Genomic DNA, 24,329 nt, shown 5'->3' with positions numbered 1-24,329 from the left:
CTGAAACGTCCCTCAGTTGTACTCTGCTACAGCAGTCTGTGGTGGTGGGGGGAAGTATTGGTGTCATCATGGTGATGTTGTCTGGGCTTTCAGGAAGGAATTCTTTTCTGTTGTTTTAAAGAAGAAAAAGGCAGAAGCAGGAAAAGCAGGCTCTCTGCATTTAGCCAAGTTTTATTGAAAATGAAAGCACACACAGAGCAGAGCACACGAAGAGACAGCTTCCCCAGTGGGAGATCCGTTGCTGGATCCAAGTTTGTCTGAAAGACTTTTTATATGTATAATGGTAGGATGGGTTCCTTTTTTTCCCCAGAATAGGCTGGTTTAGGCTCTTTCGGGGGGATTGGATAGTCCAGACAGAGAAAGGAAAGCTGATTGCTTCCAGACATAGGAGCTGTCTCCCACCCCAAGATTCAAAAGTCTCTCCAAAGAGCTCCCTCTGTTGAAGAAAAAGCCCACCAAGATTTTATCTTGGAGAAGGAGCAGGAACTTCATCTTCTGAAGTGGTTAAGCAAAAAGTACATGAATCGACCTAGAACCTCTTGTCCCTGTCTGCTTAATGGGGAGCTGCCTGATTTCTGGTACCCCTAGTGTTGAGTAGGAGAACCATACTAGAATCTTAGGATTGATTTTGTCCCCTTTTGTGGTTGGACCAGAATCAATAGAATTTAGTACAATCTATGGGCTTATCTGCCCCCCCCCCACACACACACAGGGTTTCCCTGTGTAGCTTTGGCACCTTTCCCGAACTCACTCTGTAGCCCAGGCTGGCCTCGAACTCAGAGATCCACCTGCCTCTGCCCCCGAGTGCTGGGATCAAAGGCATGCACCACAACCGCCTAGCTTTATTTATTTTCTTTTAAAAGAATTCCTTAGCCTGGGGAGCAGGCACTAGAGGGGCCTTGGAGGTTTCTGTAGTAGGCTGCTTGCTTGTCCCATCCACAGTGAGCAAGGCCCTGGAAGAGTAGTTTTCTTGAGCAGGACATTGTTTTGGAGAATGGAGGTTCGTTCATGTTTCAAAACGGTTGCTTTCCCCCAAAGCCATGGGGAATTTTCTTTGTCTTTGACTGAAAACCTAGAAGGGTCCTTGGAAATAAAAATAATGATAGTGTAGCTTCTGTTACTAGCCTCCAACAGGTTTTTTTTTTTAAAGATTTATTTTATTTGTTTGTTTGTTTACTATGTATACAGTGTTCTGCCTGTACACATGCCTGCACTGCAGGCCAGAAGAGGGCACCAGATCTCATTATAGAAGGCTGTGAGCCACCATGTGGTTGCCGGGAATTGAACTCAGGACCTCTGGAAAAGCAGCCAGTGCTCTTAACCGTTGAGCCATCTCTCCAGCCCCTCCAACAGTTTTTAACCCGAGCTTGCGCACATTCAGTGTCTAGCATGTACCCGACACCTTCATCCTTTGATGGGTCAGGAAGAGTTGCTGCTTTTCTTTTTCTCAACTCTCTTATTGCTATTGAACATCAGCTCTCAAGCGCTTTGTTGGAGGAGAAACCAGAATTCTTCTAGAGTGGATTTTTTAAAAAGTGTGGGGATTAGAGAGATGGCTCAAAGTTAAGAGCTCTCTTGCTGTCACACAGGATCTGGGCTCAATTCCTAGCACTCACACAATAGCTTTCAACTGTCTGTAACTACAGTTCCATGGGGTCTGGTGCCCTCTTCTGACCTGGAGGGCACCAGGCACACACATGGTACACTGATATACATGTAGGCAAAGCACATACACATAAAATATAAAATCTAAAAGAGCATTACAGAATGAATGGCCTTGTAGACAGAATTACAGATGTCTTTGTTTTCAGGTTGAAAGAGCAGAACCTCGTGAAAGAGCTGAGGCCTCGGGACCTCCTGGAGAGTAGTAGTGACAGTGACGAGAAGGTCCACCTGGCCAAGCCCTCTTCACTATCCAAGCGGAAACTTGAGCTTGAGGTAGAGACAGTGGAAAAGAAGAAGAAAGGTCGCCCTCGGAAGGATTCTCGTCTCTTGCCCATGTCTCTGTCTGTCCAGGTGAGGCCTATGGACTGTCTTGCTTGCCCTACCCTGTCTCCTTGGGGGGCCCTTGCATGCGTAGGGTGTCTTACTAGTGTGGGTGCTTAGACATTGGTTGTGCCTTGTAGGCCATGCTCCTTCAGACCTGCCTGCCACTCCTCTAGACCTTGAGCAGGCCTCTTAGAACTTGTCCTGGGAGACAAAAAAAGAAGTACCTGTTTACTTTAGATAGGTACCAACAGATCAAAGAAACGATTCCACCCAGGTCCAGCTGGGGTTACTGAAGGAGCATGGACAAGGAGTGTAGATGATCCAGAAGCAGTGACACCATTGGAAAGTCCCACCCTAGCATAGGTGACACGTCATATAGGCTGTGTTACTGGAGTCCTATCTTCAGTCAAGCTTTTTGCCTCTTACTTGCTCTAACTCATTCCTTAAGACCATGTGCAGTCTGACGGTGGGAGGGTGTGGTGACTGGAATGATTATCAGGTGAGGGTCTAGTAGCGTCCTTCCCCAACTTCAGTGCAAGAATGTTAACAGCCCCAGTACTGGTACTGTAGACCCAGCTATCACTGTATTGTTTTGCTTATTTCATTGCCATGACGTGGGGCCAACATATTCTGTAGGTCACCACAGCAGTCTCTGCTCCATGATGGCGAGATGGTACTCAGAGGAAATAGCTACACCACAACGGGTCCCCCGATGTCAGCCCCCTCATCTGTCAGGTGGGGATCCTTGTAGCATTCCCTTGTGCTTTCTGTCTTCCAGAGTAGGTGGACATGTTTTGGGAGCAGGCCCAGCCTCACTTTAGGTCCTCACTTCTGGGTGACTTACTGTCCCTAATGCTACCCTGTAGTGTTGAGGTGGGGCTCAGGGGTATTTCTGGCTCTTTTAGTCTCCAGCTGCCCTGTCTGCAGAGAAGGAGGCCATGTGTCTGTCTGCACCAGCACTTGCACTGAAGCTGCCAATTCCAGGCCCGCAGAGAGCGTTCACCCTCCAGGTGAGGACCTGCCCTACCACCCCTTCACGAGCGCACACATTCTCTCTCCCCTAACTCATATAAGCCCTACCTTGTCACACCTTGGGGACTCCTTTCCAGCGGCTCTCCATTCCCTTCTGGAGGCTTACTAGCTGACTGGGGTGAACTGCTAGTTTCCTATCCCCATCCCCATGTCTCTTTCTCTCTCTAGTTTGGCTTTTAAGTCCCAACTGCCAGGGCTGCCCTTACATCAGATCTGACAACCACTCCTTCAAGTCCTGACTAGTGTCTCTTCCACCACCCTTGACAGCTTCAAGGCACATGTGTTTGTGGTTTGTCTAGTCTCACTGTCCTTAGCTGCTTCTTAGTACACATGGGCCTTGTTTCTGCTGTTGGTAAAGAGAATGTAGCTCTTTGCTTTTGAGCACCGTCCACCCCAGTTCCCCCACTTGTGTGGCCATTCATCTAAACTTGTCAGCTGTTCTGCCTAGGTTTCCATACAGAAACCCAGCTTAGATATATATCGGATGTGCAGATATGTATAAGGCTGAATCCATTTCATGCCAGGCATTAAACTAGACCATGATGTTATTATGTAATGCCATAGTATTGCATAGGGAAGTTAATATGAAAAGCACATTGGGGCTTTATTTTTATACTTTCCTCTCTTATCAAATATTTCAGTCTTTGGTAATCCTTCAAATAGGAGGCTTACTCCCAAGTTCATTCTGTGTGGCTGTAGTCCTTACAGTATATTCTTGGTCAAGTCACACCCCCCTGAGATGACATGGTAACTTTCTTTCCCTGTTCCTCTTCCTCTAGTCCTTGTTATCCTCCTCTGCTGGCTAGCCTAGTCGGACTCTTTGTTGTCTTTGCGCTGCCTCAGAGCCCAGGTTGCCATACAGTCCCCGAGTGTCCCACATGTACAGGGACCACGACCTGAACAGGCCCCTGTTAACTGAAAAGACATGTGTTGCTTTCCCTCATCCAGGTGAGCTCTGACCCTTCCATGTACATTGAGGTGGAAAATGAAGTGACCGCCGTTGGGGGAATAAGGCTGAGCCGCCTGAAGTGCAACCGAGAAGGGAAGGAGTGGGAGACGGTGCTCACCAGCCGTGTCCTCACCGCTGCTGGCAGCTGGTAAGGGCAGGAGGGAGGACAGCGTTGGCACAGTTATGGAGTGTGACCGTGCGAAGAAGGTGACTCCAGTCAGCTTCTGCTGGGCCTTGTGAACATGTTCATTCACCGTCTCCTCCCTGCAGCACCCAAGCTGTCAGTGTTAGTGCCCTCCCCTCACACTCTCACAAGGATGCTCTGAGACCTTCTGAGGTCTGCCTGCTTCTCCCTGGTCTGGGCAGGTGCTTTCCCTGGACCCCAGATTTTCATCCAGAGTCCTGAGGGTGGGCTAGACGGCTGCTGCTGCAAGTCCTAGAACCTAGAACCTGCTGCTGACTAGAACCCATCCTGCATTGGAGGTGGGATTGTCTCAGGTCAGTGCTGTCACCCAGGGCCTTCTTACAGCAGCACAAGAGTCCTGTCCTCGCCTTACTCTGAAATGACCAGCACTTTCTCAGGCACCTACCAGGCTATCTTGTTTACCAATGTCTGTTTTCAAAGTTTGGACTCAAGAAACTTTGAGCAGGACCCAGTAGCAGGGAAGGAGCGCTCTTTATGGTGACTGTGTTCTGTCTTGTGTCCTGTCCTCAGGACCAGTCAGGACAGTGTAACAGATACTAGGCTTTACAGCCGTGATCACTCAGAAAACCATTTCAGTTAGATCTGTAGTTGTCTGTCTTGAGGACATGTGTGAATGCCTCTCACCTAGCTATAGGTCTCAAGATTCCCTTGGACCCAAGTGAGTTTCTAGTAGTAAGTCCTGAAGGACCCCACAGTTGTTGGGGTTTTCCCTTGGCATGGGCTCCCTGGTTTCTAAGTCCTGGCTTCCTGTGCTTCATATTGCTGTGGGCACCAGTTGCATGTCTCTGGTCTCAAGGCCTGTGGCGTGACCCAGCAGGGGCCCAAGGATGTCAGCATAGACATATCTCCTGTGGCAATAGCTGCTGGAACTGGGCCTTCTGTACAGTCTAAACATCCAGGCCAGACCACAAAGATCCCAGTGCAGTGCTGGAGCCCATGTCGCACCTTCATTGCTGGGAGCTGGCTAAAGGAAAGCCCCGATCATGAGAGATGATCAGATGGGACCTAGTCACATCATCAAGAGAGCTCCCTCCCTGCTACTGGGTCCTGTTCAAAGTTTTCTTGTATTTGTACTTTGAAAACAGGCAGTTGTAAACAAACATGTCTTGCTTGCCCTCCCTTCTTAGAATCTAGTAACATCTCATTATGGAAGAGTTGGGAGTACTCTGATGCATGGTTAAATTGCCCATACTGATGTCTAACCCATGTGCCCTGCCTCATTGGGCTAGATAATAATGAAGGGTGTTCCATATATTTTGCTAGGATGTGAGCTGTAGTAACCCCTGAACCAATGGCCTGGCCTTAGAAGCCATACATGGAAGGCAGTGGCCTCCTTGAGGACCATATCTTGATCAGGGGTGCTGCTGTGAAGTACTCCTTGCTCATAGAATAACATACCTCTCATGTCTTAGCCCTGACAGTCCGGACTCTGTAGCAGCTAGTGCTAGTGTCCCCACCCTTCTCCCAGCCTGTCCCCAGGTCCTTGTCTAGACTCCCCTGGCTAGTTGTAGCCAGGAGACTGTCACATGGGCACTCTGGTCTCATCTGATGAATTAGACACATTTTCTGGGTGACCGTCAGGTACGGTAGCTCTGTGAAGCACCTCTCCCCTTGATCAGTATCAATGTGGGCAGCTTTTTGGGTGAAGAGGGGAGAGAGAAGTCCCTGTGTAAGAGCTCAAGCAGGCTGACTGTCCGTTCGCCCTGCCCTGGCCCTTGCGTAGCCCCGTCCTTGCTGTTCCAGTAGCAGCACCCGCTCAGCGGGGCCCGGTGGAGCGAAGGCTCTGCATCATCCCTCACCCGGCCCCTGTGACGCCTTCCCTCCTCTTCCCTTGCAGTGATGTGGTATGTGTTGCCTGTGAAAAGAGGATGCTGTCGGTGTTCTCTGCTTGTGGTCGCCGTCTTCTGCCTCCCATCCTCCTTCCATCTCCAATCTCTACTTTGCATTGCACGGGCCCCTACGTCATGGCACTCACCGCTGCAGCCACACTCTCTGTCTGGTGAGAGGCAGACACCGAGGCACAGGCTGGGGCCTCCAGGCTCTGCAGGGGTCTGGTGGGGAACCAACAGAGGTGCGGCCAGTGGGCCCAAGGGCAGTTAGTGTTCACTGGCGATGAGGTGTCTTTGAGCAGAGGTGGCCACACTCCTGTTTACCTCAGGGTGGGTCTGGGTCTTGGGAGTGGCTCTGCTACCTGAAGCTTCTCTTGTAGATTTGGGCAGAATGGGCTGGGAACATAATGTGGGGACCAGGGTGTTGAGCAGCGAAGACGTTTTGATGCCTCTGACTTGGGTGTAGAGTAAGCTGTTCCCCTGTCTCTTTAGGGATGTTCACAGGCAGGTGGTTGTGGTGAAAGAAGAGTCTCTACACTCCATCTTGTCAGGTAACCCTATGGTGGGCACTCCTCTTCCCCTGGTGGCAGAGTCCCAAGTCTGAGACAGATAGGGACTGTGGCCCCTTAGTGTGTGTAGAGAGCCAGTGAGACAGGGCTGAGCTTATGTAGCAGGGAGACCTGCTTTCTGGGCAGATGATTAAATGGGTCCTTGAAATAGGTGACAAAGATCCTGGTGGTTATCAGAATGGCTTGGCTAAAGCTCCAAGCAACAGTATATTGATTTTGTATCAGCAGTCCAGAGGTTTAGTGTTGGGATTGTGGGAGCCAGGGCTCGGATTTCTCCATTAGTGACTATGCATTCATGCTTACTGACTAGAACTTAATCCCATGGTATCTCCTAGGAAGTGATATGACGGTATCACAGATCTTGCTAACACAGCATGGAATCCCAGTGATGAACTTGTCTGATGGGAAAGCATACTGCTTTAATCCATCCCTCTCCACATGGTAAGAAGCTGCCCCATCTATGTCCTGTTCCCCGGGAGTGTGTCTACACTGGACACCAGAGCACAGGCCCTGGGCCCTGGTGGTCAGTCCTGCTTGACTTTTTTCTATTGAACTTTCACCGACACCCTGTATATGTACTACTGTCCTGTAGGATATTGTGAATCTGGGCTTCCCTCCCTTCAGAGTTTATGGGTAAGGGTACTGGCCTCCTATATTATTTCCTGGAGCCAGTTTTATCAGAACAGATAACTGCAAAATGTTTGTGGCTCTTGCTAGACTAGCCTTCTTCACCATCAACACATGGGGGTATCAGCTCCATGGTTGCCTTGTTAATAGTCAGTTTTGTGGACTTACTTGGACCAAATGGTCTTTGAGACTTAAGGAGATCAGGCTACTGTTGTGATTTCTATATCATCTTTGACTAGTTTGGAATTTGGAGCCACTTTCTGTATTTGTAAAATATACATTAGAGATTTTAAAAAATGTTGTATGTGTGCATGTGTATATGTGTATGTGTATAGGTGTGTGCAGATGTGAGCATGTGTATATGTGTATCTGCATGTGTAGGGGTGGATATGTGTATAGGTGTATGCAGATGTGAGCATGTGCATGAAGGCCAGAAGGCTGATGTCTGGTGTCTTCCTCTATTGCTCTCCACCTTATTTACTGAGGTAGGGACTCTCATTGAACCAAAGTATGCTGCCTTCTAGGTCTCTTTTTGTTTTCTTTTTTTCTTTTTTTCAGTATTTTGTTTGTTTGTTTTAGACAAGGTTTCTCTGTGTAGCTTTGGCTGTCTTGCAACTTGCTCTGCAGACCAGACTGGCCTCAAACTCAACAGAGATCCTCCTGCCTCTGCCTCCCGAGTGCTGGGATTAAAGGCATGCACCACTACCACCAGGCCTAGCTCCTTTTCTGTTAAGAGTAGCCAGGGCACAAGTTCATACTCAACACTGAGATTTCATTTTTCAGTTAAAAAAACAAATCTCTGCTATGTCCTTTCTCAATTTGCAAATACTTGTGTATTATGTGTGATTATTGTAGTGACAAAAATGTTGATCATTTAAGAAAAGATAAGCCAGCCATGGTGGCACATGCTTGTAGCAATGGTGCTTACTCAGGAAGCTGAGACAGGAGGATCCCAAGTTTGACTTTCCAGAAACTCAGAAGAAGGAAAAGATGTATCAACTTTTTGTTTTGGTCCTGGGAAAGTGGGAGTGCAGCCTTGTCAGGAGGATTGAAGGCACAGAGGAGCTGGAGGCCTGGGATTGCCTACAGACTCTGGAGCAGGGCAAGTTCATGCAGGGCCATGGGCAGCCACAGCATTGCGTGAGCCAGGCATTCAGAGTACATTTCATACAGGAGTCCATTAGACAGAACCAAGACTGTAGCTAAAATGTTGAGTGAGACTCCTCTCATCAGCCTTGCCTTAGAATAAACATTTATCAGACTCGACTAGAAAACCTGCCAGTAATGGGCACCTACCTTGGAGGACTCCTGCTGTCTCCACTGGTCTGCTGCCAGTGTGGTGGGTAGGGCTTGCTCCATCCCCCTGATCTTTTGTCTTCTTGTTTCCTGACTTTTGCTCCTTCCTTTGCTTTCTCAGGAACCTGGTTTCTGACAAGCAAGATTCACTGGCCCAGTGTGCAGACTTCAGGAACAGCCTACCATCCCAGGACGCCATGCTGTGTTCAGGACCGTTAGCCATAATTCAGGGCCGCACCTCCAAGTATGTGAGCTGGGAATCTTGGCCACTGCAACAGTCCTGTACTGGGAGGAAACTGGGTCTGGTCCCTAATTGTTTCCTGTGTCCTAACTGCTGTTCGGTGCAGAATGGGTTTTTAGTTTTTACTTATGTATGTCAAGTATGTCTTATGTATGTCAAGTATGCCCCTTCACTTCAAAGGCCCAGGTGACTGTCTCTGAGGGCCCTAAGGGTCATAGATACCCATCTGGCACAGGGTTTGGGAATGTATAGGCCTGTCATTTTGGGGACTCAGATACTGGGCAAGACATTTTTGAAAATGCTACCTAGCTTGTGGTGAAGGATAGGGAGGTTGGCAGGAATCTGGCACCTGCTAATAGATTAGTTAGCTGATGGATGGGAGCTTGGACAGCTTATTTGCCCTCTCTCCACCCTTCCGTCTCCTCTCTGGTACACCAGGGCACAGGGAGCAGCCTCCTGACACCCATGTAGTATACCCTGTCTTATTGTGCCTGCCTTGCTGGTCTCTGCAGCTCTGGAAGGCAAGCTGCCCGGCTCTTCTCTGTGCCTCATGTGGTGCAGCAGGAGACTACGTTGGCCTACCTAGAGAACCAGGTTGCCGCGGCACTTACCCTGCAGTCAAGCCATGAGTACCGCCACTGGCTGCTCCTCTATGCTCGGTACCTTGTGAATGAAGGTAAGGTCACTCCAAAGAAGGGTGTCTGTTGACTGTTTTTCTCCTCCTCTGAGCCCCTTATGCTAGAAGATCCTGCATGCCCCCAGTGCCTCCCTGGCCCTCCAGTCCACACCCACCGCAGCAGCAGGGCTCTCAGAGTGCCTGTGTCCTCAGCAGTACCTCCCACAGAGAGCTAGGTGTGTTGGAAAAGGACACTGCCGTGACCTCCAGCCACCTCTCGTTCCTTGGTGGGCAAATTCCCACCCTGTCTTCTCAGTCTTTCCTCTCCCTGGCCTCCAGTGTGTGGCACAGAGGCCCCTCTAGAGCTCTCCAGTGACCCACACAGCTGCCCACTCTGCTTCCAGAGCTTCTCCACAGCTCTGCCCCCTCTGCTCTGTGTTGTAGGGAACTAGCTGAGTCACTATAGCAAGGGTAGACATTAGAACAGAAGAGTTTTCACTGTGTTTAAGGTAAACCACAGGGTGAACAGTTGTTTTCTAGAAGTACTTTGACCCAGAAGACATCTTAGTAGAAATTAGTGATTGTTTTCTGTGATTTATAGAGTTGTTTTCTGAAGCAGCTCTACAGCCTTTGCATGACTTTAGTCACAAGGTGCTCCTGGCACATCTGGAGCCCTTGGATTATTGTGTACTGAAAACTGTACTCAATAAACACTGAAGTGCTTGGGGATGTGATGCTTTTCTTCATAAATCATATAGATTAGATCAGGGACTTTGGTATGAGGAACTTGTTTATCTCCCCCCCCCAATAAAAAACAACACCCCCCCCCAAAAAAAACAACCCAACTGTGTAGCCATCAATAAATACGCCTTTGAACAGCTGTTCAAGGTTCAGTCCATCAAAGGCTGGACCTTCCTGCTGCCACACAGGCCTAAAATTCATCTTGGAGTGACCTCGTTCTTTGATCATCTCACGCAACACAGAATACCCAACATTTGTCCTTTATCACCTTCCCCATTTTGATATGATTTAAAGAAAAGAAACCTAAGTACCTAAAAGATAGAAAAATGTGCCAGTTGTCTGCAAAGTGACTGGCAGAGCCAGTATCTCAATGCTTATGTGATTCAGGCTGACTGTGTGTGTGTTAGTAAACCCTCTGGTCACAGTAGACATTACTGCTGAGCCTTCAAAGGGGAGCCCTTTGATTCTTTCTGTGCTCAGTATGTGCTCACTGGCCTTCCTAAACATGTTGACCTCCCAGGTCCTTATTCCTAGGTCATGTCAGCCATGGCTTAGGTCATGTACCCACCCCTGAGAAAGGGTTTGCTTCTTCCTGGGTGTTGAGCAGAACTTACTCTTATATGCTATGGAGGCTCTGCCTCCTCTGGGATCTTCACTTCTTGGACAGAGCCCAGTCTTTCCCTTTGTTTTCTTGGCTGTGAGAGGAGGACCACCTGTAAACCATGTGAGAACTGTTCACTTCTCCAGTCCCAGTGGCTTCAGCTGTCTAAGCGCTGCCTGAAACTCTGCCTCTAGACTTTCTGGTGGCATCACCCACACTGCTGCCTGTGACCCTTGCTGTCAGTCTGAAGGCGGCTTCCCAGTCCACTCCCTCCCTTTGAAGTTGCCTCCCGACTTGTGATCTCTTCACACCAGCTGCCAAAGTCCTGTTAACCCACTCCCCTCCACCAGTTCCCATGGTTTCCCACAACTTTTCGTCACTAAGCTGCCTGGGTCTTACTTCCTTGGGCCCAGCAGACATCGAGGGTGCTGCCTATCTTGTTCAAAGGGTGATGAATGAGTGAGAAACTATTCATGTGTCTCTAGACCTCAGACAGCAAGAGATAGACATGTTTTGCCTATAATAAAATATTTGTTCATTCAGTTTGGATGTGTATAACAACTTAGCATATTCTTGATTTTAATAATGTGTCCCTGTTTTTGTTGTTTTATTTTTCTCTATTCAGGGTTTGAATACCGACTCCGAGAAATATGCAAGGACTTGCTGGGTCCCGTTCACTGTTCTACTGGAAGCCAGTGGGAGTCAACAGTAGTGGTAGGTGCATCTTTCATTCTTGCCACAAGAGCTATATTGCATTTCATGAAGGTAGAATTTTGGAAATAAGACAGAATGCTTTGAGAGTTCTTACCATGAGGCGTCCAGTGCCTGCCTGAGCCACACTGTCAGTGGGATACTGGCATGCTGGCACTGTACACCTGGGCAGGAGTTCAGTAGGCACTAGTCACACCTGTGCTGAGAAAAGTGACCTACTAGCACTCTTGGTGTGGTAATAATGAAGGATCGTGTTAGGCCTAGTGGCACATGCCCTTGATCCCAGTACTTGAGAGGCAGAGGCATGCAGATCTTTGTGAGTTTGAGGCCAGCCTCATCTACATAGAGAGTTCAGGCCAGAACAGCCATGGCTACATGGTGAGACCTACTTTAAAAAAAAAATCATGCCCTGTCTTTGTGAGGACTGGTGTCTCTAGTAAGGGAGCACACATAGGTGGGGAGGTAGTCAAGCTGCCCTGAGACTGAATTGCCCCCAAGAGTGAAGAGTGGCAAGAATGTAGAGAAGGACATTGCAAGTGAAACCCGTGGATGAGGAGAAGCAGCTTGCAGACCTGGACCAAACGTTCTGGTGGAGGTAATCAGGAAGGCAGTAAAGGCTTGCTACACACATGAGGTTACACTGACAGACACACAGGAAGCAGAGAAGGCGCTGTGGGATGCTGATGGGGAGACACATGCAGAGAGTAGATCTTTAAGCTCTCCTGAGGACCCAGGAGTCAGTGGTAAGTTGGATTAGTGTGGTGGCCATGGAGAAGGGCAAGGAGACAGATCCTGTATGTATTTAGTAGCAGAACCAACAAGGCTTGGTAGGTAGGTGAGTTGTGTGGGAGGAAAGGGGATAACGAACTTTTTACCTTCATAGTTTTTGGCCTAACAAAGGTGGATGGGAGTGCCATTGACTGAGTTGGAAAAGGAGCCAGTTGGCAAAGGATGGGAGAAGCTATGGATCCAAGTGTTAGCTCACAGCTAGCACCTGCTGTGACCAAGTACATTCTGGCGTGATACAGCCTTAGTGTACAAGGCTGACCTAGTGTAGCTTGAGTGTTAGAAACAAAGAAAGATATAGTGGATAGATGGCTATGGAGTATTGGTGGGATTCTGTTTTGTACAGAGTGATCTAAAAGGCCAAACTTCCTGAGCAGAAGAAACGAGGAAGTCATGCACGTTTGACAAAACAATGTCCAGGCAGAGGAAGAGCGAGGGCAAAGGTCCTGAGGTGGAGTTAAGGAACAGCTGTGCAGAGCAGCAGTCAGAAGGAAAAGGAAGGAGGTGGCAGACTTGGCATCTCAGTCCTCACAGGCTTTGAAGGCATGCTGTGGACAGTGGCTGATACTGTTTTCTGTTTGTTACGTTCATCGCAGTACTTTCAGTTGACTAATGAAATTCTGGGTTCAGAATTTTCCTCCTAAGGGCCCTGTTGATAATATTCTTATTCAGACTTTAGCATTGTGTGCTGTTGCTAGAAGATCTGGTATAATCTGATTTCCATGGTTTTGCTTTTGGGATCCTGTCTTGAGGTCTTTTTTTGTACAAAAGTGTCATGGTTGTATAGAGATATATTACTGGTTGGTTTTATCACCACAGTAGAAAAGTATCTAATATAGTGGCTGTTTGGGATTGTTTCTCTGTATGTTATTGGTATGATATCTGTGTGTTAATTTTCTCTCCTACCACTTTGTTGAAAGACTATATTAGGTCTAAGAAACTTTTGGTGGAGTCTTTAGACTCTGTTGTAGTTGGAATTTTCTTTGGGCCAACAACTAGCTCCCAAATATAGACATGCAGATTTATATTAATTATGAATTCTCTGCCTTAGCTTAGGCTTGTCCCACTAGCTCTTTTAACTTAATTTAACCTGTTTCTATTCATCTATGTTTTGTCTCAGGGCATTTTACCTTTCTTTCATTCTGTATGTCCTACTTTCCTGCTTCCTCTGCGACTGTCTGGCCCCCGGCATCTCTTTTTTTTCTTCCTCTCTTGAGCTTAAATTCCTCCTCCTCCTTACTTTCCCCCTCCAGCAGTCCCACCTATACTTCCTCCCTCACTATTGGCCTGTCAGCTTTTTCTTTTATACCAATCAGGTGCCTTTGGCAGGCAAGGTAAAACAGCACCACGTCTTTGAGTGGTTAAACAAATGTTCTGCAGCATAAACAAATGCAACATATCTTTGTATAGTTAAACAAATATTCTGCAACAGTCTGTTGTAGTCGGATTTTCTTTTCTGCCACCAGCCCCAAATAATGACACAGAGACTTACTATTAATTATGAAAGCTTGGCCTTTAGCTTAGGCTTGTTCCCAGTTAGCTCTTATAACTTAAATTAACCTCTCCTATTAATCCACAATCTGCCATGTGGCTCTTTACCTTTCCTCCATTTTGTATGTCCGACTTGCTTCATGTCTTGCCAGCATCTCCCATGTACCTAGATTCATCTCTGGTTCCTGTCTCTCCTGAAAGTCCCGCCTATCTCTCCTCCTAGCTGTTGGCATTCAGCCATTTATTACACCAACCACAGCAACACATCTTCACACAGTGTACAGATATTTTTCAGTAGTCTGTTATTTTGCATGTTATATGAATCATGTCATATGCAGCTAAGGATACTTTGACAGCTTGTCCTACTTATATTCCGTTTTTTCCTTCTCTTGACTTGTTCTAGCTAAGACTTCAACTACTATATTGAGTAGCAGTGAAGAGAGTAGACAATCTTGTCTTGTTGTTGTCAGGGTTTCTCTGTGTAGTTTTGGTGCCTGTCCTGGATCTTGCTCTGTAGACCAGGCTGGCCTCGAACTCACAGAGATCCGCCTGGCTCTGCCTCCCGAGTGCTGGGATTAAAGGCGTGTGCCGCCGCTGCCCAGCCACACTGGGGATTTTTTGAGCCCTTTTTCCATTTAGTTTGATGTTGGCTGAAAGTGTATTGTACATAGCCTTTATTATGTTGGAATACGCCCCCTCTTACCCCAGGCTCTCCATGACTTGTCAGTCTTTTTCTATGTCTGTTGAAATGATTTCTGTCTGTAGACTTATTTGTGTGATGGGTAATATTTGTTGATTTATGCTTGTGAACCATCTCTGCATATCTGGAATGACACCATCTTGGTCATGATGGATGTACTTCTTGGCATGAGCTTGTATTTATTTTGCAAGTATTTTGTTGAGAATTTTTCCATTGATGTTCAGTGCGAAGATCATCTATAACTTCCTTGTTTTGTCTTTATCTGGCTTTGGTGTCAGGATAAAATTGGCTCCATTAAAAACAGTTTGGAAGCTTTCCACCCTTTTCTGTTTCATGTAGTAATTTCTGTAGTATTGGTGTCAGCTCTTCAAGGTTCAGGTACTGGGAGACTTTTTATTACTGCTTCAATCTTGTTGCTGATTATGGATCTTTTTAAGTTACTTACTTTGTCTTGGTTTAATTTTGTTATGCTGTGTGCATCTAAGGAATTAGTTGGTTTCTTTTAGACTTTCCAACTTAATGGAATAGTTTTTTTTTAAATATGTCTTTATTATTTTCTGAATTTAATTGTTTTCTGTTGTTTGCCTCCCTTTTGATTTTCAAATTAGTTAATTAAGTCTCTGAGGTTTTTGTTGTTTTTGTTGTCTCATTGTCTTGTGGGGTAGAGATCCAAAGACCACTCAGCATGACTAAAGTCCTTACTGAGAGTCTGTGTTAAGCTGGCAGCTGGTGACTGCCTAGCGGGGCTTTACACAGAGCAGCCTGGAATGCATTTTACAGGGAGCTTTAAAGGCAAAGAACACAGAAACTACATCCTGGTTGGCAGTTGCAGGTGGAAGTAAAACAAACCTAGTATCGAGAGGCAGCAGTACCCACCGCACCAAGAACTCTTAAACATGTTTCTTAGCCGTTGGGGTTGGGCTCTGAAGGATGGCAGCAATCCTACTCTGAGACAGGCTCCTTTTGCCTCCCCTCAGCTGGTAGCTGAGATATGCAGCTTCTGATGTACAGAGTTGGGCTTTCTTAGCCCATCACTCTGTAGCCCAAGGTCCCCCAGTGACCCTTCAATAATTTCTTTCAGTTTCAGAGGCTAGGAGGAGGTCATCTACATCTTGTAAGAGTATGGCCCTGGGAAACTTTACAGAAGGGCACTTAGTGTCTCATCAAACAGGGTTGAAGAGTTTTTAAATCCTTGGGGCAACCTGGTCCAGTTAAGTTGCCTGCTGTAACTCCCCCTGGGTCTGTCTATTCAAAAGCAAAGATGGTTGACTTACCTCTGCCAGTGGGAGGCCAGAGAATGATTTTTTTCAGGTCTAAGACAGTATACACCCGTTTCTCTGGAGGAATCAGATTCATGAGTCATCATCACCATGGGGCGATGGTCTCAACTCTCTTCACTTCCCTCAGATCATGGAGGGATCTATAATCAGAGATCCCAGGTTTCTTCACAGGCAAGAGAAGTGTATTCCAGGTTGACTGGCCGGGTAGCAGGATACCTGTCTCTCTAAGCCAGTCAATATGGACTGCAATTCCCTTTTGCTTCCTTGGTCATTGGGTATTATTTAATCTGGATGGGGGTAACTGGACTGGTTAGTTGAACAATTACAGGAATTTGGTGTTGGGCCAGTGGGGTTGGGGGCTGGATCTCTGCCTGTGCCCTGAGGAGTCTTTGTTGTCAACCTGAGAGGTAGTCCACCTGAATCTTCTGACTGGGGCAGGACTTTCAGCTAGGAGATATTCTTCTGACAGAGGGCGAGACACCAGAATTTTGCTGGGTGTCTGTAAGTCTGTGTCTCATCATCAGAGAAGGTAGTAGTAGCTTTTGGTTTATGCAAAATGTGTCATCCCAGTAGGGGATAGGGACAGTTAGGCATGACCAAGAACGAGTGTTTACTGTTCTCTTTCCTAGGTTGATGGAACAGGTGGTGGTCCAGGGTAGTAGGCCGTTTTTCCTGTTGCCCCTTAATTGGCCTAGGGGCTTCTCAAGGAGCGAATATGTCACCCTAGTACTTAGAAGTCAGTTCTTTCACCCCTAGTGTTAAGTGTTCCCTAGGCTCCTGGGGCTTACAGCATAGGAGCCTGGGCCCAGCCACGTTTTCTCTTCCTGTAGGGCACTCATTTTTCTAGGGTCCTTTGTCCTTGCTGCAGCTCATTGGTGGCCTGCCTGTCTCCTGGCCTCCCTATTGCCTGTTGTGTTGAACTGGTTTATTATCTGGGTTTTCTCATAGGGCCACCACTGTGGCCCAGCTAAATCTCTTGTTCTGCTAGCTCTCAATAGGTTTGTTGTTGTTGTTAAACAACTTTTGAGTTACCTCCAGGAACTGGGACCTAGTCACATCCTCACATGCCTCTAACTTTTATAACTTCTTTCTAATATCTGGGGCTGACTAGGTGACAGGCAGTGTTGAGTGCCCACCCATTCTCCAGTGCATGTGGGTCTATGGGAGTATAGGTATGGTAAGGTATAGGAGGTGCTTTAGGAGTGCAGCAGGATGCTTTAAAGTACTCTGTATGACCTCACTTCCCTTTGACAGGTCTGTGGGCTTCTTTGGTGCTGTTTGGAGCCTAGCTAGGAAAGTCTGGCTGTAGTTGTCTAGTGCTCCCTTACCTTGGTTAGTGTTGGGATCTCAATGGGGTTGGTTGGATGGAAACATACTCTCAATATGATAAGTGTTATCAGCCAGGGATTCTGTCTGGAACTAAGACTGCTTTCTTTGCTTCTAACCGTATGTGGTCCCTTTCTTGTGATGTGAACATGGTAGCAGTACCTCTTGACAGTCATCCTAGGTGGGCTGGTGGAGAGAGAGGAATGCCTGTGGTTTCTCAGAGAAAGGGGGGTTCTGGGACTTCCAGCTCCATAGGTCATTGGTTGAGAAGGGAACATATATCATAAATGGCGTGGGGGGACTTCTCACTTGGCTCCTTCTTCTCAAAAGGAGTCTAGAGATTTGCCGGAGGGGAGGGATGACAAGAACTGCTAGGGTCTGGGTCAAGTCAGGGGAGTTTAGGGAATCAAGGATGGTAATTGTGACATCTGCTGGATTCTGGTAGGGGGCGAGACTTAGCCAAAAATCTATGTGGGGAAACTGATCAGGGTGGCCAGGATTTCCGGTGATCATCAGCCATGCTGCTTGGGCCTTTTGGTTATCAGATGTTCCTGCAGATGGCCATCAAAAGAGGGTTATTAACTCACAAAGGGTCTGGAAGACTTTGTGTGCCTCCTGAAAATAGTGAAGGAAACAGTCCAAAGGAGTGAGCTGGTTAGAAGCAGAACTGCCCATAGGTTCACTTTCTGGATCTCAGTTTACAATGACAAGTAACAGACCAACCAGAAGAGACAAAGACAGACATGACAGGCACAAACAATAATATGGAGACAGATTAGTGGTGGCCACAATGTGCTCATACACCTGAAGAGGCCTGGGGAATCTGGTGACAGCTCACACAGATCCTGGACGCTGTGTCCAAACAGAAGACACCTTCACCAGACTTGTCTCTGGAAGTGAGAAACCAGGTGACTCGATGGAGGAAATTTAGACAGGGATGTTGGAGGAGTCTGGACTGTTGCTGCAAGCAACAAGGTTCTCTCAGGTTGTGCACCCTCTATCAGCCGTGAACTGTGCCGAGGCGTTAGGGTTGGTCAAACTGCTGAGGGTCTTGAAAAGATTTTGGTGGGACCTCCAACTGTTGTGGGATAGAGACCCAAAGACCACTTACTATGACCAAAGTTCTGATTGAGAATTTGTATTAAGCTGGCAACTGCCTGGAGAGAACACTTTTCACAGAGCAGCCTCGAATACATTTTTTTTTTTTAAGATGTATTTATTTATTATATATACAGTGTTCTGTCTGCATGTATGGCTGCAGGCCAGAAGAGGGCACCAGATCTCATTATAGATGGTTGTGAGCCATCATGTAGTTTCTGGGAATTGAACTCAGGTTCTCTGGAAGAGCAGCCAGTGCTCTTAACCACTAAGCCATCTCTCCAGCCCCCAAATGCATTTTACAGGGAGCTTTTAAAGGCAAATAACTCAGGAAAAACTCCATCCTGGTTGGTAGTTTTAGGGGAAAGTAACTAAGCAAGCAAGCAAGCAAGCAAGCAGTGTAACAGAAGCCAAAAGCATGCAGCTAGCTAGGGCATTTCAACTCTGAGTTTCTAGAATAGTGTTGGGTGCTTTCCCATGGGATAGAAAGGGGTGATGGTGGTGGTGTCAGTTTCAAATTAAACCACAGATGGCTCCAGCTGAGGGCAGATGGAGGAGCCTTTGCCCAGTCACTGTTGTTGCTAATTTGTTAATGGTTTGTCAGTTTTGATAATCCTTTGAAAGAACAAGCTCTTCTTTTTGTTGATTCTTTGGATTATATCTTTCATTTTTATTTCCTTAATTTCAGCTCTGGTTGTGATCATCTCTTTCTGTTTACTGTTTTTGTCTTTAGTTTGTCCAAGGTGTAAAGGAAAATCATTAAGGTATCAATTTGAAGTTTCTGAAAAAAAAATTTGTGAGCCAAATGCATATAACACATGGAATAAACACATGAATGGATCCTGTTTTCTAATCCAGTACGTTAGTCTCTTTATGTTGGGAAATTGAGAGTTAGTATGGGAAGGTATGTGTTAATTCCTTTAATTTTGTTGTTTCCTAGACCTCTTTGGATTAGCCATCCTGCTGTTATTTATTGATTCCCTGTGACTTCTTGGTGTGTTTACCCTTCTCTTCAGAGTGAAGTGTCCTTCTGTTATCTGTAGAGCTGGCTTAGTCAGCATGAATTCCTTTCATCTGATTTTATCATAGAAGATTTTATTTCTCCTTCACTATTGTAGATGTTTTTGCTGGGTCAAATAGTCTGTATTGGCATTTGTGGTATTTCAGAATTTGGAATACATCTTTCCCGTCTCTTCTGCCTTTACATTTTGTCTGTTGAAGGTATTCTGATAGGTCATCAGTGTCTTGACTTTTCTCTCTTGTGACTTTTATTACTTGTTCTTTATGTTTTTATTGTTTAATCTATAATATGCTGTGGAGGTTTCCTTTTCTGGTCCTGTCTCTCCGGATTTCTGTCGGCTTTTTGTACCTGCTGGTATCTTCTGGACCTGGAGTTACAGATGCCACCCAATGTGGGTGCTGGGAACTGAACTTGGAGACTCTGAAAGAACAGCCACCTCAGCCGTCTCTCCAGCTCTCCTTTAACCTGTTTTCATCATGGAGAGTTTTTCTTCTTCGATTGTAACAGGTAGTTTTGCTGGTGTATTAGGCTGGGTTTGCTGTTGTGTTCTGTCAGAACTTGAGAAGTACATCTCTCTAAGCTTGCCTGACTTTTAAGGTTTCCATTGAGAAGTGAGTAATTACGGTGTCTTGGCTTTATGTGTGACTTGGCCCTTCTGTCTTGGAGCTTGAGGTACTCTTTCTTTGTGCCCTGTGCATTTAGTGATTGTTTACTTGCTGTGCTGTGAGTTTAGTCTGAATGGCACTCTTTCCTTAAGTTTGGGAAATTCTCTTCTCCGGTTTCATTGCAAACATTTCCTGTTCCTTTGGCATGAAAATCTTCTCTTTCTTGTATACCATGATTCACAAATGCGTTTGCTTTCTCTTAGTGTCACAAAGATCTTGTCATTATCATTTATATGCTTTAAAATTTTTTTTTGAGATAGGATCTCACTATGTAACTCAGGCTGTCCTTGAACTCACAGAGATCCTTCTCCTGCCTCTGCTTCTTCCTCTTCCTCCTTCTCTCTTCTTTTCTCCTCCTCCTCCTATTATTATTATTATTATTATTATTATTATTATTATTATTATTATTATTATTATTATTATAAGAAATGGTCTCTGTGTAGCTCTGGGCCCAGAGCATATGCGGTTCTCCTGCCCCCACCTTCCAGATGATGTGATTACAGACATACCACCATGCCCAACGATAGCTTTTGTTTTTATTAAGCTTGTCTGCCAGTACTTTGTGTTTTCTACATGGAATAAGAAATCAAATCGTCTTAAATAAGCATTTTCTGTTTTCCAGTTCCATGCCTTCCTTGCCTGTCGTACTGTTTTTGCTAAGCACTCCAGTACAAGTTTGAAATCTTTTAACATAATAAGTTATACATTTTTTTTCATTATTTATCTCCCTGTTTCTGGATAAAGCCAACTTGGTTATAGTTTCATTAGAAAAGATTGCTAAAGCTGGGCAGTGCTGGCACACTCTTTTAATCCCAGCACTTGGGAGGCAGAGCCAGGCAGATCTCTGTAAGTTTGTGGCCAGCCTGGGCTACAGAGCTAGATCCAGGACAGGCACCAAAACTACACAGAGAAACCCTGTCTCCAAAAAAAAAAAAAAACAAAACCAACCACTCCCCCTCCCCAAAATGAAAGAAAAGATTGCTAATTATTTATAAGGGATTTGTACATTAAGTTTTATGGTGACACCCTTCAGTCCAGAATCTTTCATTTCTATACTTCTCTTGTTTGGTTTAAGGCTTGGCTGGGTTATTTGCAAAATAGATAAAGTTAGGGTTCTTCATTTTTTTTTTCCTCTTAAGTTTGTATAAAATTGGAAAATCCTGATCTTTGCACATTTTTCTGAGGGTATTTTACCAACCTGGTATTTCTGGTACGTTCTTTGGTAAGAGTTTCTTTGAGAGTGAAGCATGTTATGAACAAGCTCTTGCCCCAACACCTTGTTAACTAACATCTTTTTCCATCTTTAACTTCCAATGTCCATGGTTACATGTTGTTTTCCTCTGCAGATTGCTGTGGATAGAATCTAGAGTTTTGTACATTCAAGGCAAATGGTCTTCCATTGAGTTAGATTCCTGATCCTAAGAATGCTATAGACCACACTCATATTTTAAGTAGAATTTTGGGTGTATGTAAAGAAATCTAGAATAAGAGTTGAGGATGGAGCTCTGGTATGGTGGTGAATCAGTGCATGGGTAGCAGAGGCAAGAGGAAGAGGTGGTTAAGGTCGTTCTTGGCAGCATCAGAGTTGAAGACTAGCCTGGTTGCATGAGATCCTGTTTCAAAACTAAAATTTAAAATACGATATGGGATTTTTTTTTTAGTGTGTGTGTGTTGATTGAGCCGGGGCCGCACATGCTTGGTGGTGTGGCTTCACCTAACCTCAGCCATTACTCTTGCAGTTTATCGTCCCTCTGCCCCATCAGCTTGAGTTCTGATGGGGACACTTCCTGCGTCTGAGTTACCTCCCTGATCTGACCTGGCCTCTGGCAGCTCCTATTCCCTGCCTAAGTTCTGGGCCTCCTCTGCTGCTGGCCAATACCTTCTGCTCGCCCCATTTCCACTTGGTACTGTTGCTTAGATTTGCTCTTCGGCCTGTGCAGCAGAGAGCCTGCCTAGTAATGACTGCTGCAAATGGCGGCGAGCAGGAGCCGGGGGAAGAATACAGAAGAATACAGGAAGAATAACAGAAGCTACCACTGCCCCTAAGCGCCTTGTTAACCAGGGTCCCCTGCAGTCCCTGCACTAGGAGAACATCCTTCTGAGGGGCAGCCTAGCAGCCCTCAGTCCTGGCATGCCGCCTGCTTCTCCTACAAGGTTAAATCTAAGACCCCTGCCCAGGAAGTGCAGGGTTACTGGGGACTGTCAGCAAATGCAGGGCGTGTGGGGACAGAGCCTGGCCTTCACTGTGGCCTTCCTGGGCCACAGTGTCTCTTCCAGCCACCCCTCCCTCACGCTCACTCATCTGGTCCCACCGTTAGCTCTCTGGGTTCATCAGGTGCAGAGCGTCTGCCAAGCCAGGAAAGGAGCCCTGGTCTGACCCTCCTCTGACCCTTCCCTTGGTGTCACTCTTGTGTCCACAGGGTCTGCGGAAGAGGGAGCTGCTGAAGGAGCTGCTGCCGGTCATCGGGCAGAACCTGCGATTCCAGCGCCTCTTCACTGAGTGCCAGGAACAGCTGGACATCCTGAGAGACAAGTAGCCTGCCCTGGCTTGCCCCAGCTTTGGCAGGGGCATGGCCACACTCTTGCCACTGGCAGGTGCCAGGGGCTAGCCCCCGCCTGTCAGGGTGGTAGTGGAGAGAGAACTTGGCAGAAGATGTATTGTGCTGTACCAGCACAGGCCAGCTCCCTGGGTGGACATACCCAGGCCCGGGGTGACTCCAAAGGGGCAGCTTGTCCTTCCACAGGCCCAACTGTGGCCCTGGGGCTGGGACTGGGGCTCTGCCTCGCTGCCCTGGGGCCAGCAGCGGTCTCCTGAGCCCGTCTCCGCCTCGGCCCCAAGGTAGACACTCACTGGCTCCTGTCCTGGCGGGTGCCATGCTGCTTCAGCTCTGACGAAGGAGCCATCTGTGAGAGCGAGAGCCTGGGAGCGGTAGGGGTTCTGCAGCCCGCAGACGGACCCGAAGCCTGTGTGAAAGCAAAGCTGTTCTGACACATGGACTATTTTTGTACTAGAATTTGCTAACTTGGAATATGGAGTTTCTTTTGGTCGATCAGGATATCCCTATAAGTTACTTGGACATTGGTTACTTGTAGGAAATTTAAACTCTAATTATGACAGCTACACTGAAAATAATTGTACTGAAATTAACTTGTCTATCTTCATTTGGTTTAATTTTTAAATGTTTGTAAAAAGAGACACTTTGTGTGTTGGGGGGATGGGACAAAGGGGAGGGCAATTTTTTTTCTAAGTGTAAAATAAATGAACATGCATTGGATACCAAACCATCTGCCTGCCTTGCTTTTCCTTCCAATGTCCTGTCTGCTCTCACTTCGAGTCTTTCTCCTGCTGTGGCAGCGACAACATTGGAGCCGGAAGGATCTTCCTGTGTCATCTGCCCCCTGCCCCATGTAGAAGTTCATCTTTGTGTGGGAACCACTTATCTGGTCATCCAGCATCCCAGGCTAGCCCGGGGCCATCACACAGGCCGCCTGGCACTTGTCATCCCCCAAGTGAGGCATTATGACCCTTGGTGCCTCAGCTCTTGTGGTCACTCTGGGCTTCAGCTGTTATGAAAGCTACAGACTTGAGAATATGAATTATCAGAAGCCTGCTGTGGTGGCAATTGACTGGAACTGTAGCATCTGGGAGGCTGTGTAAGAGGATTGAACACAAGTTCAGGGTCAGCCGAGTGAGGCTGTGCAGAAACATGTTCGTTCTCATTCTCTCTCTCTCTCTCTCTCTCTCTCTCTCTCTCTCTCTCTCTCTCTCACATGCACACACACACAGATGGAAAAGGAAAGGAAAGACTGGTCAGGAAGCTGGAATTTTCTCAGTAAGCAAGAGGCTGCTTAGTAAGCACAGGTGAAGACTGAGCACAGCCCCCTCCATTACACTCGGAGCTGTCACTGATACCCTGCCAGAGGCAGGAGCCCTGCACTTGGAATCAAAAGGCCTGAGAAGCTGACCTGACTGCCCCTTACCTTGAGTCCTTCCCACTTGTTTTCTTACCTAGGTTGTGGTCCTAGAGAAGACCCTGGAATGCTGGACAAAGATAGCATGAAGAGCCAGCCTGTAAGTGGGGACTTCAGTTCACAAAGCAAATAGCCAAGGAGTCAGGCAGGCAGGCAGCTCCCTTCAGCTGCCGCAAGATAGTCACAAAGTTGTCCTTGGAATGAGAGGATGTGTCTGAACCTCAGCCTTTTTCTAAATCTGCTATCAGACAGGTGAGGGTATCCTGTATGGTTATGAGGACCTGAGTCATGAGGGCAAAGTCCTGGCAACTAGAAACCACTCTTCTGAAGGAAACTAGCAATTATTTCTCTCTCTCTTTTTTTTTTACATTTACTCATATGCCTGTGGATGTGAACACAATGGTCAGGGAACAACTTTGGGTGGTTTCCTTTCCACTGTGTAAATAAGCTTTGGGCATTGAACACAGTGCATCGGACTTGCTGGCAGGTACCTTGCCACAGTCAAGCAAATCTAATACCCCCACTGTTTGCAGTTGCTGGAGGCCAGGGATTGCTGTTTCCAGTCAAGATGAAATAACACAGAC

At 46.8% G+C, this 24,329-nt stretch overlaps 1 protein-coding gene across 5 annotated transcripts in view; it reads left to right on the top strand.

Annotated features, from left to right (window-relative positions):
* Positions 1–23,055, top strand: part of LOC114681010 (protein HIRA) — an 88,805-nt gene extending 65,750 nt beyond the window's left edge. For 4 of the 5 annotated variants that reach the window (XM_028854198.2, XM_028854199.2, XM_037209906.1 and 1 more), the window contains 10 exons: positions 1,812–2,016; positions 2,895–2,999; positions 3,970–4,118; positions 6,013–6,174; positions 6,497–6,555; positions 6,909–7,014; positions 8,618–8,740; positions 9,250–9,413; positions 11,321–11,409; positions 22,194–22,927. In XM_028854198.2, coding sequence (XP_028710031.1) covers positions 1,812–2,016; positions 2,895–2,999; positions 3,970–4,118; positions 6,013–6,174; positions 6,497–6,555; positions 6,909–7,014; positions 8,618–8,740; positions 9,250–9,413; positions 11,321–11,409; positions 22,194–22,310 — 1,279 coding nt within the window. In that variant the 3' untranslated portion in view covers positions 22,311–22,927. Of the gene's footprint in view, positions 1–1,811; positions 2,017–2,894; positions 3,000–3,969; positions 4,119–6,012; positions 6,175–6,496; positions 6,556–6,908; positions 7,015–8,617; positions 8,741–9,249; positions 9,414–11,320; positions 11,410–22,193 lie in introns of all 5 variants that reach the window. The other variant, XM_028854196.2, reaches the window with a different exon arrangement.
* The last annotated feature ends 1,274 nt before the right edge of the window (positions 23,056–24,329 follow it).

The sequence above is a fragment of the Peromyscus leucopus genome, chromosome 12 (assembly GCF_004664715.2).
Source record: "Peromyscus leucopus breed LL Stock chromosome 12, UCI_PerLeu_2.1, whole genome shotgun sequence".
Lineage (NCBI taxonomy): Eukaryota > Metazoa > Chordata > Mammalia > Rodentia > Cricetidae > Peromyscus > Peromyscus leucopus.
This window is presented reverse-complemented; position numbering and strand designations above follow the sequence as displayed.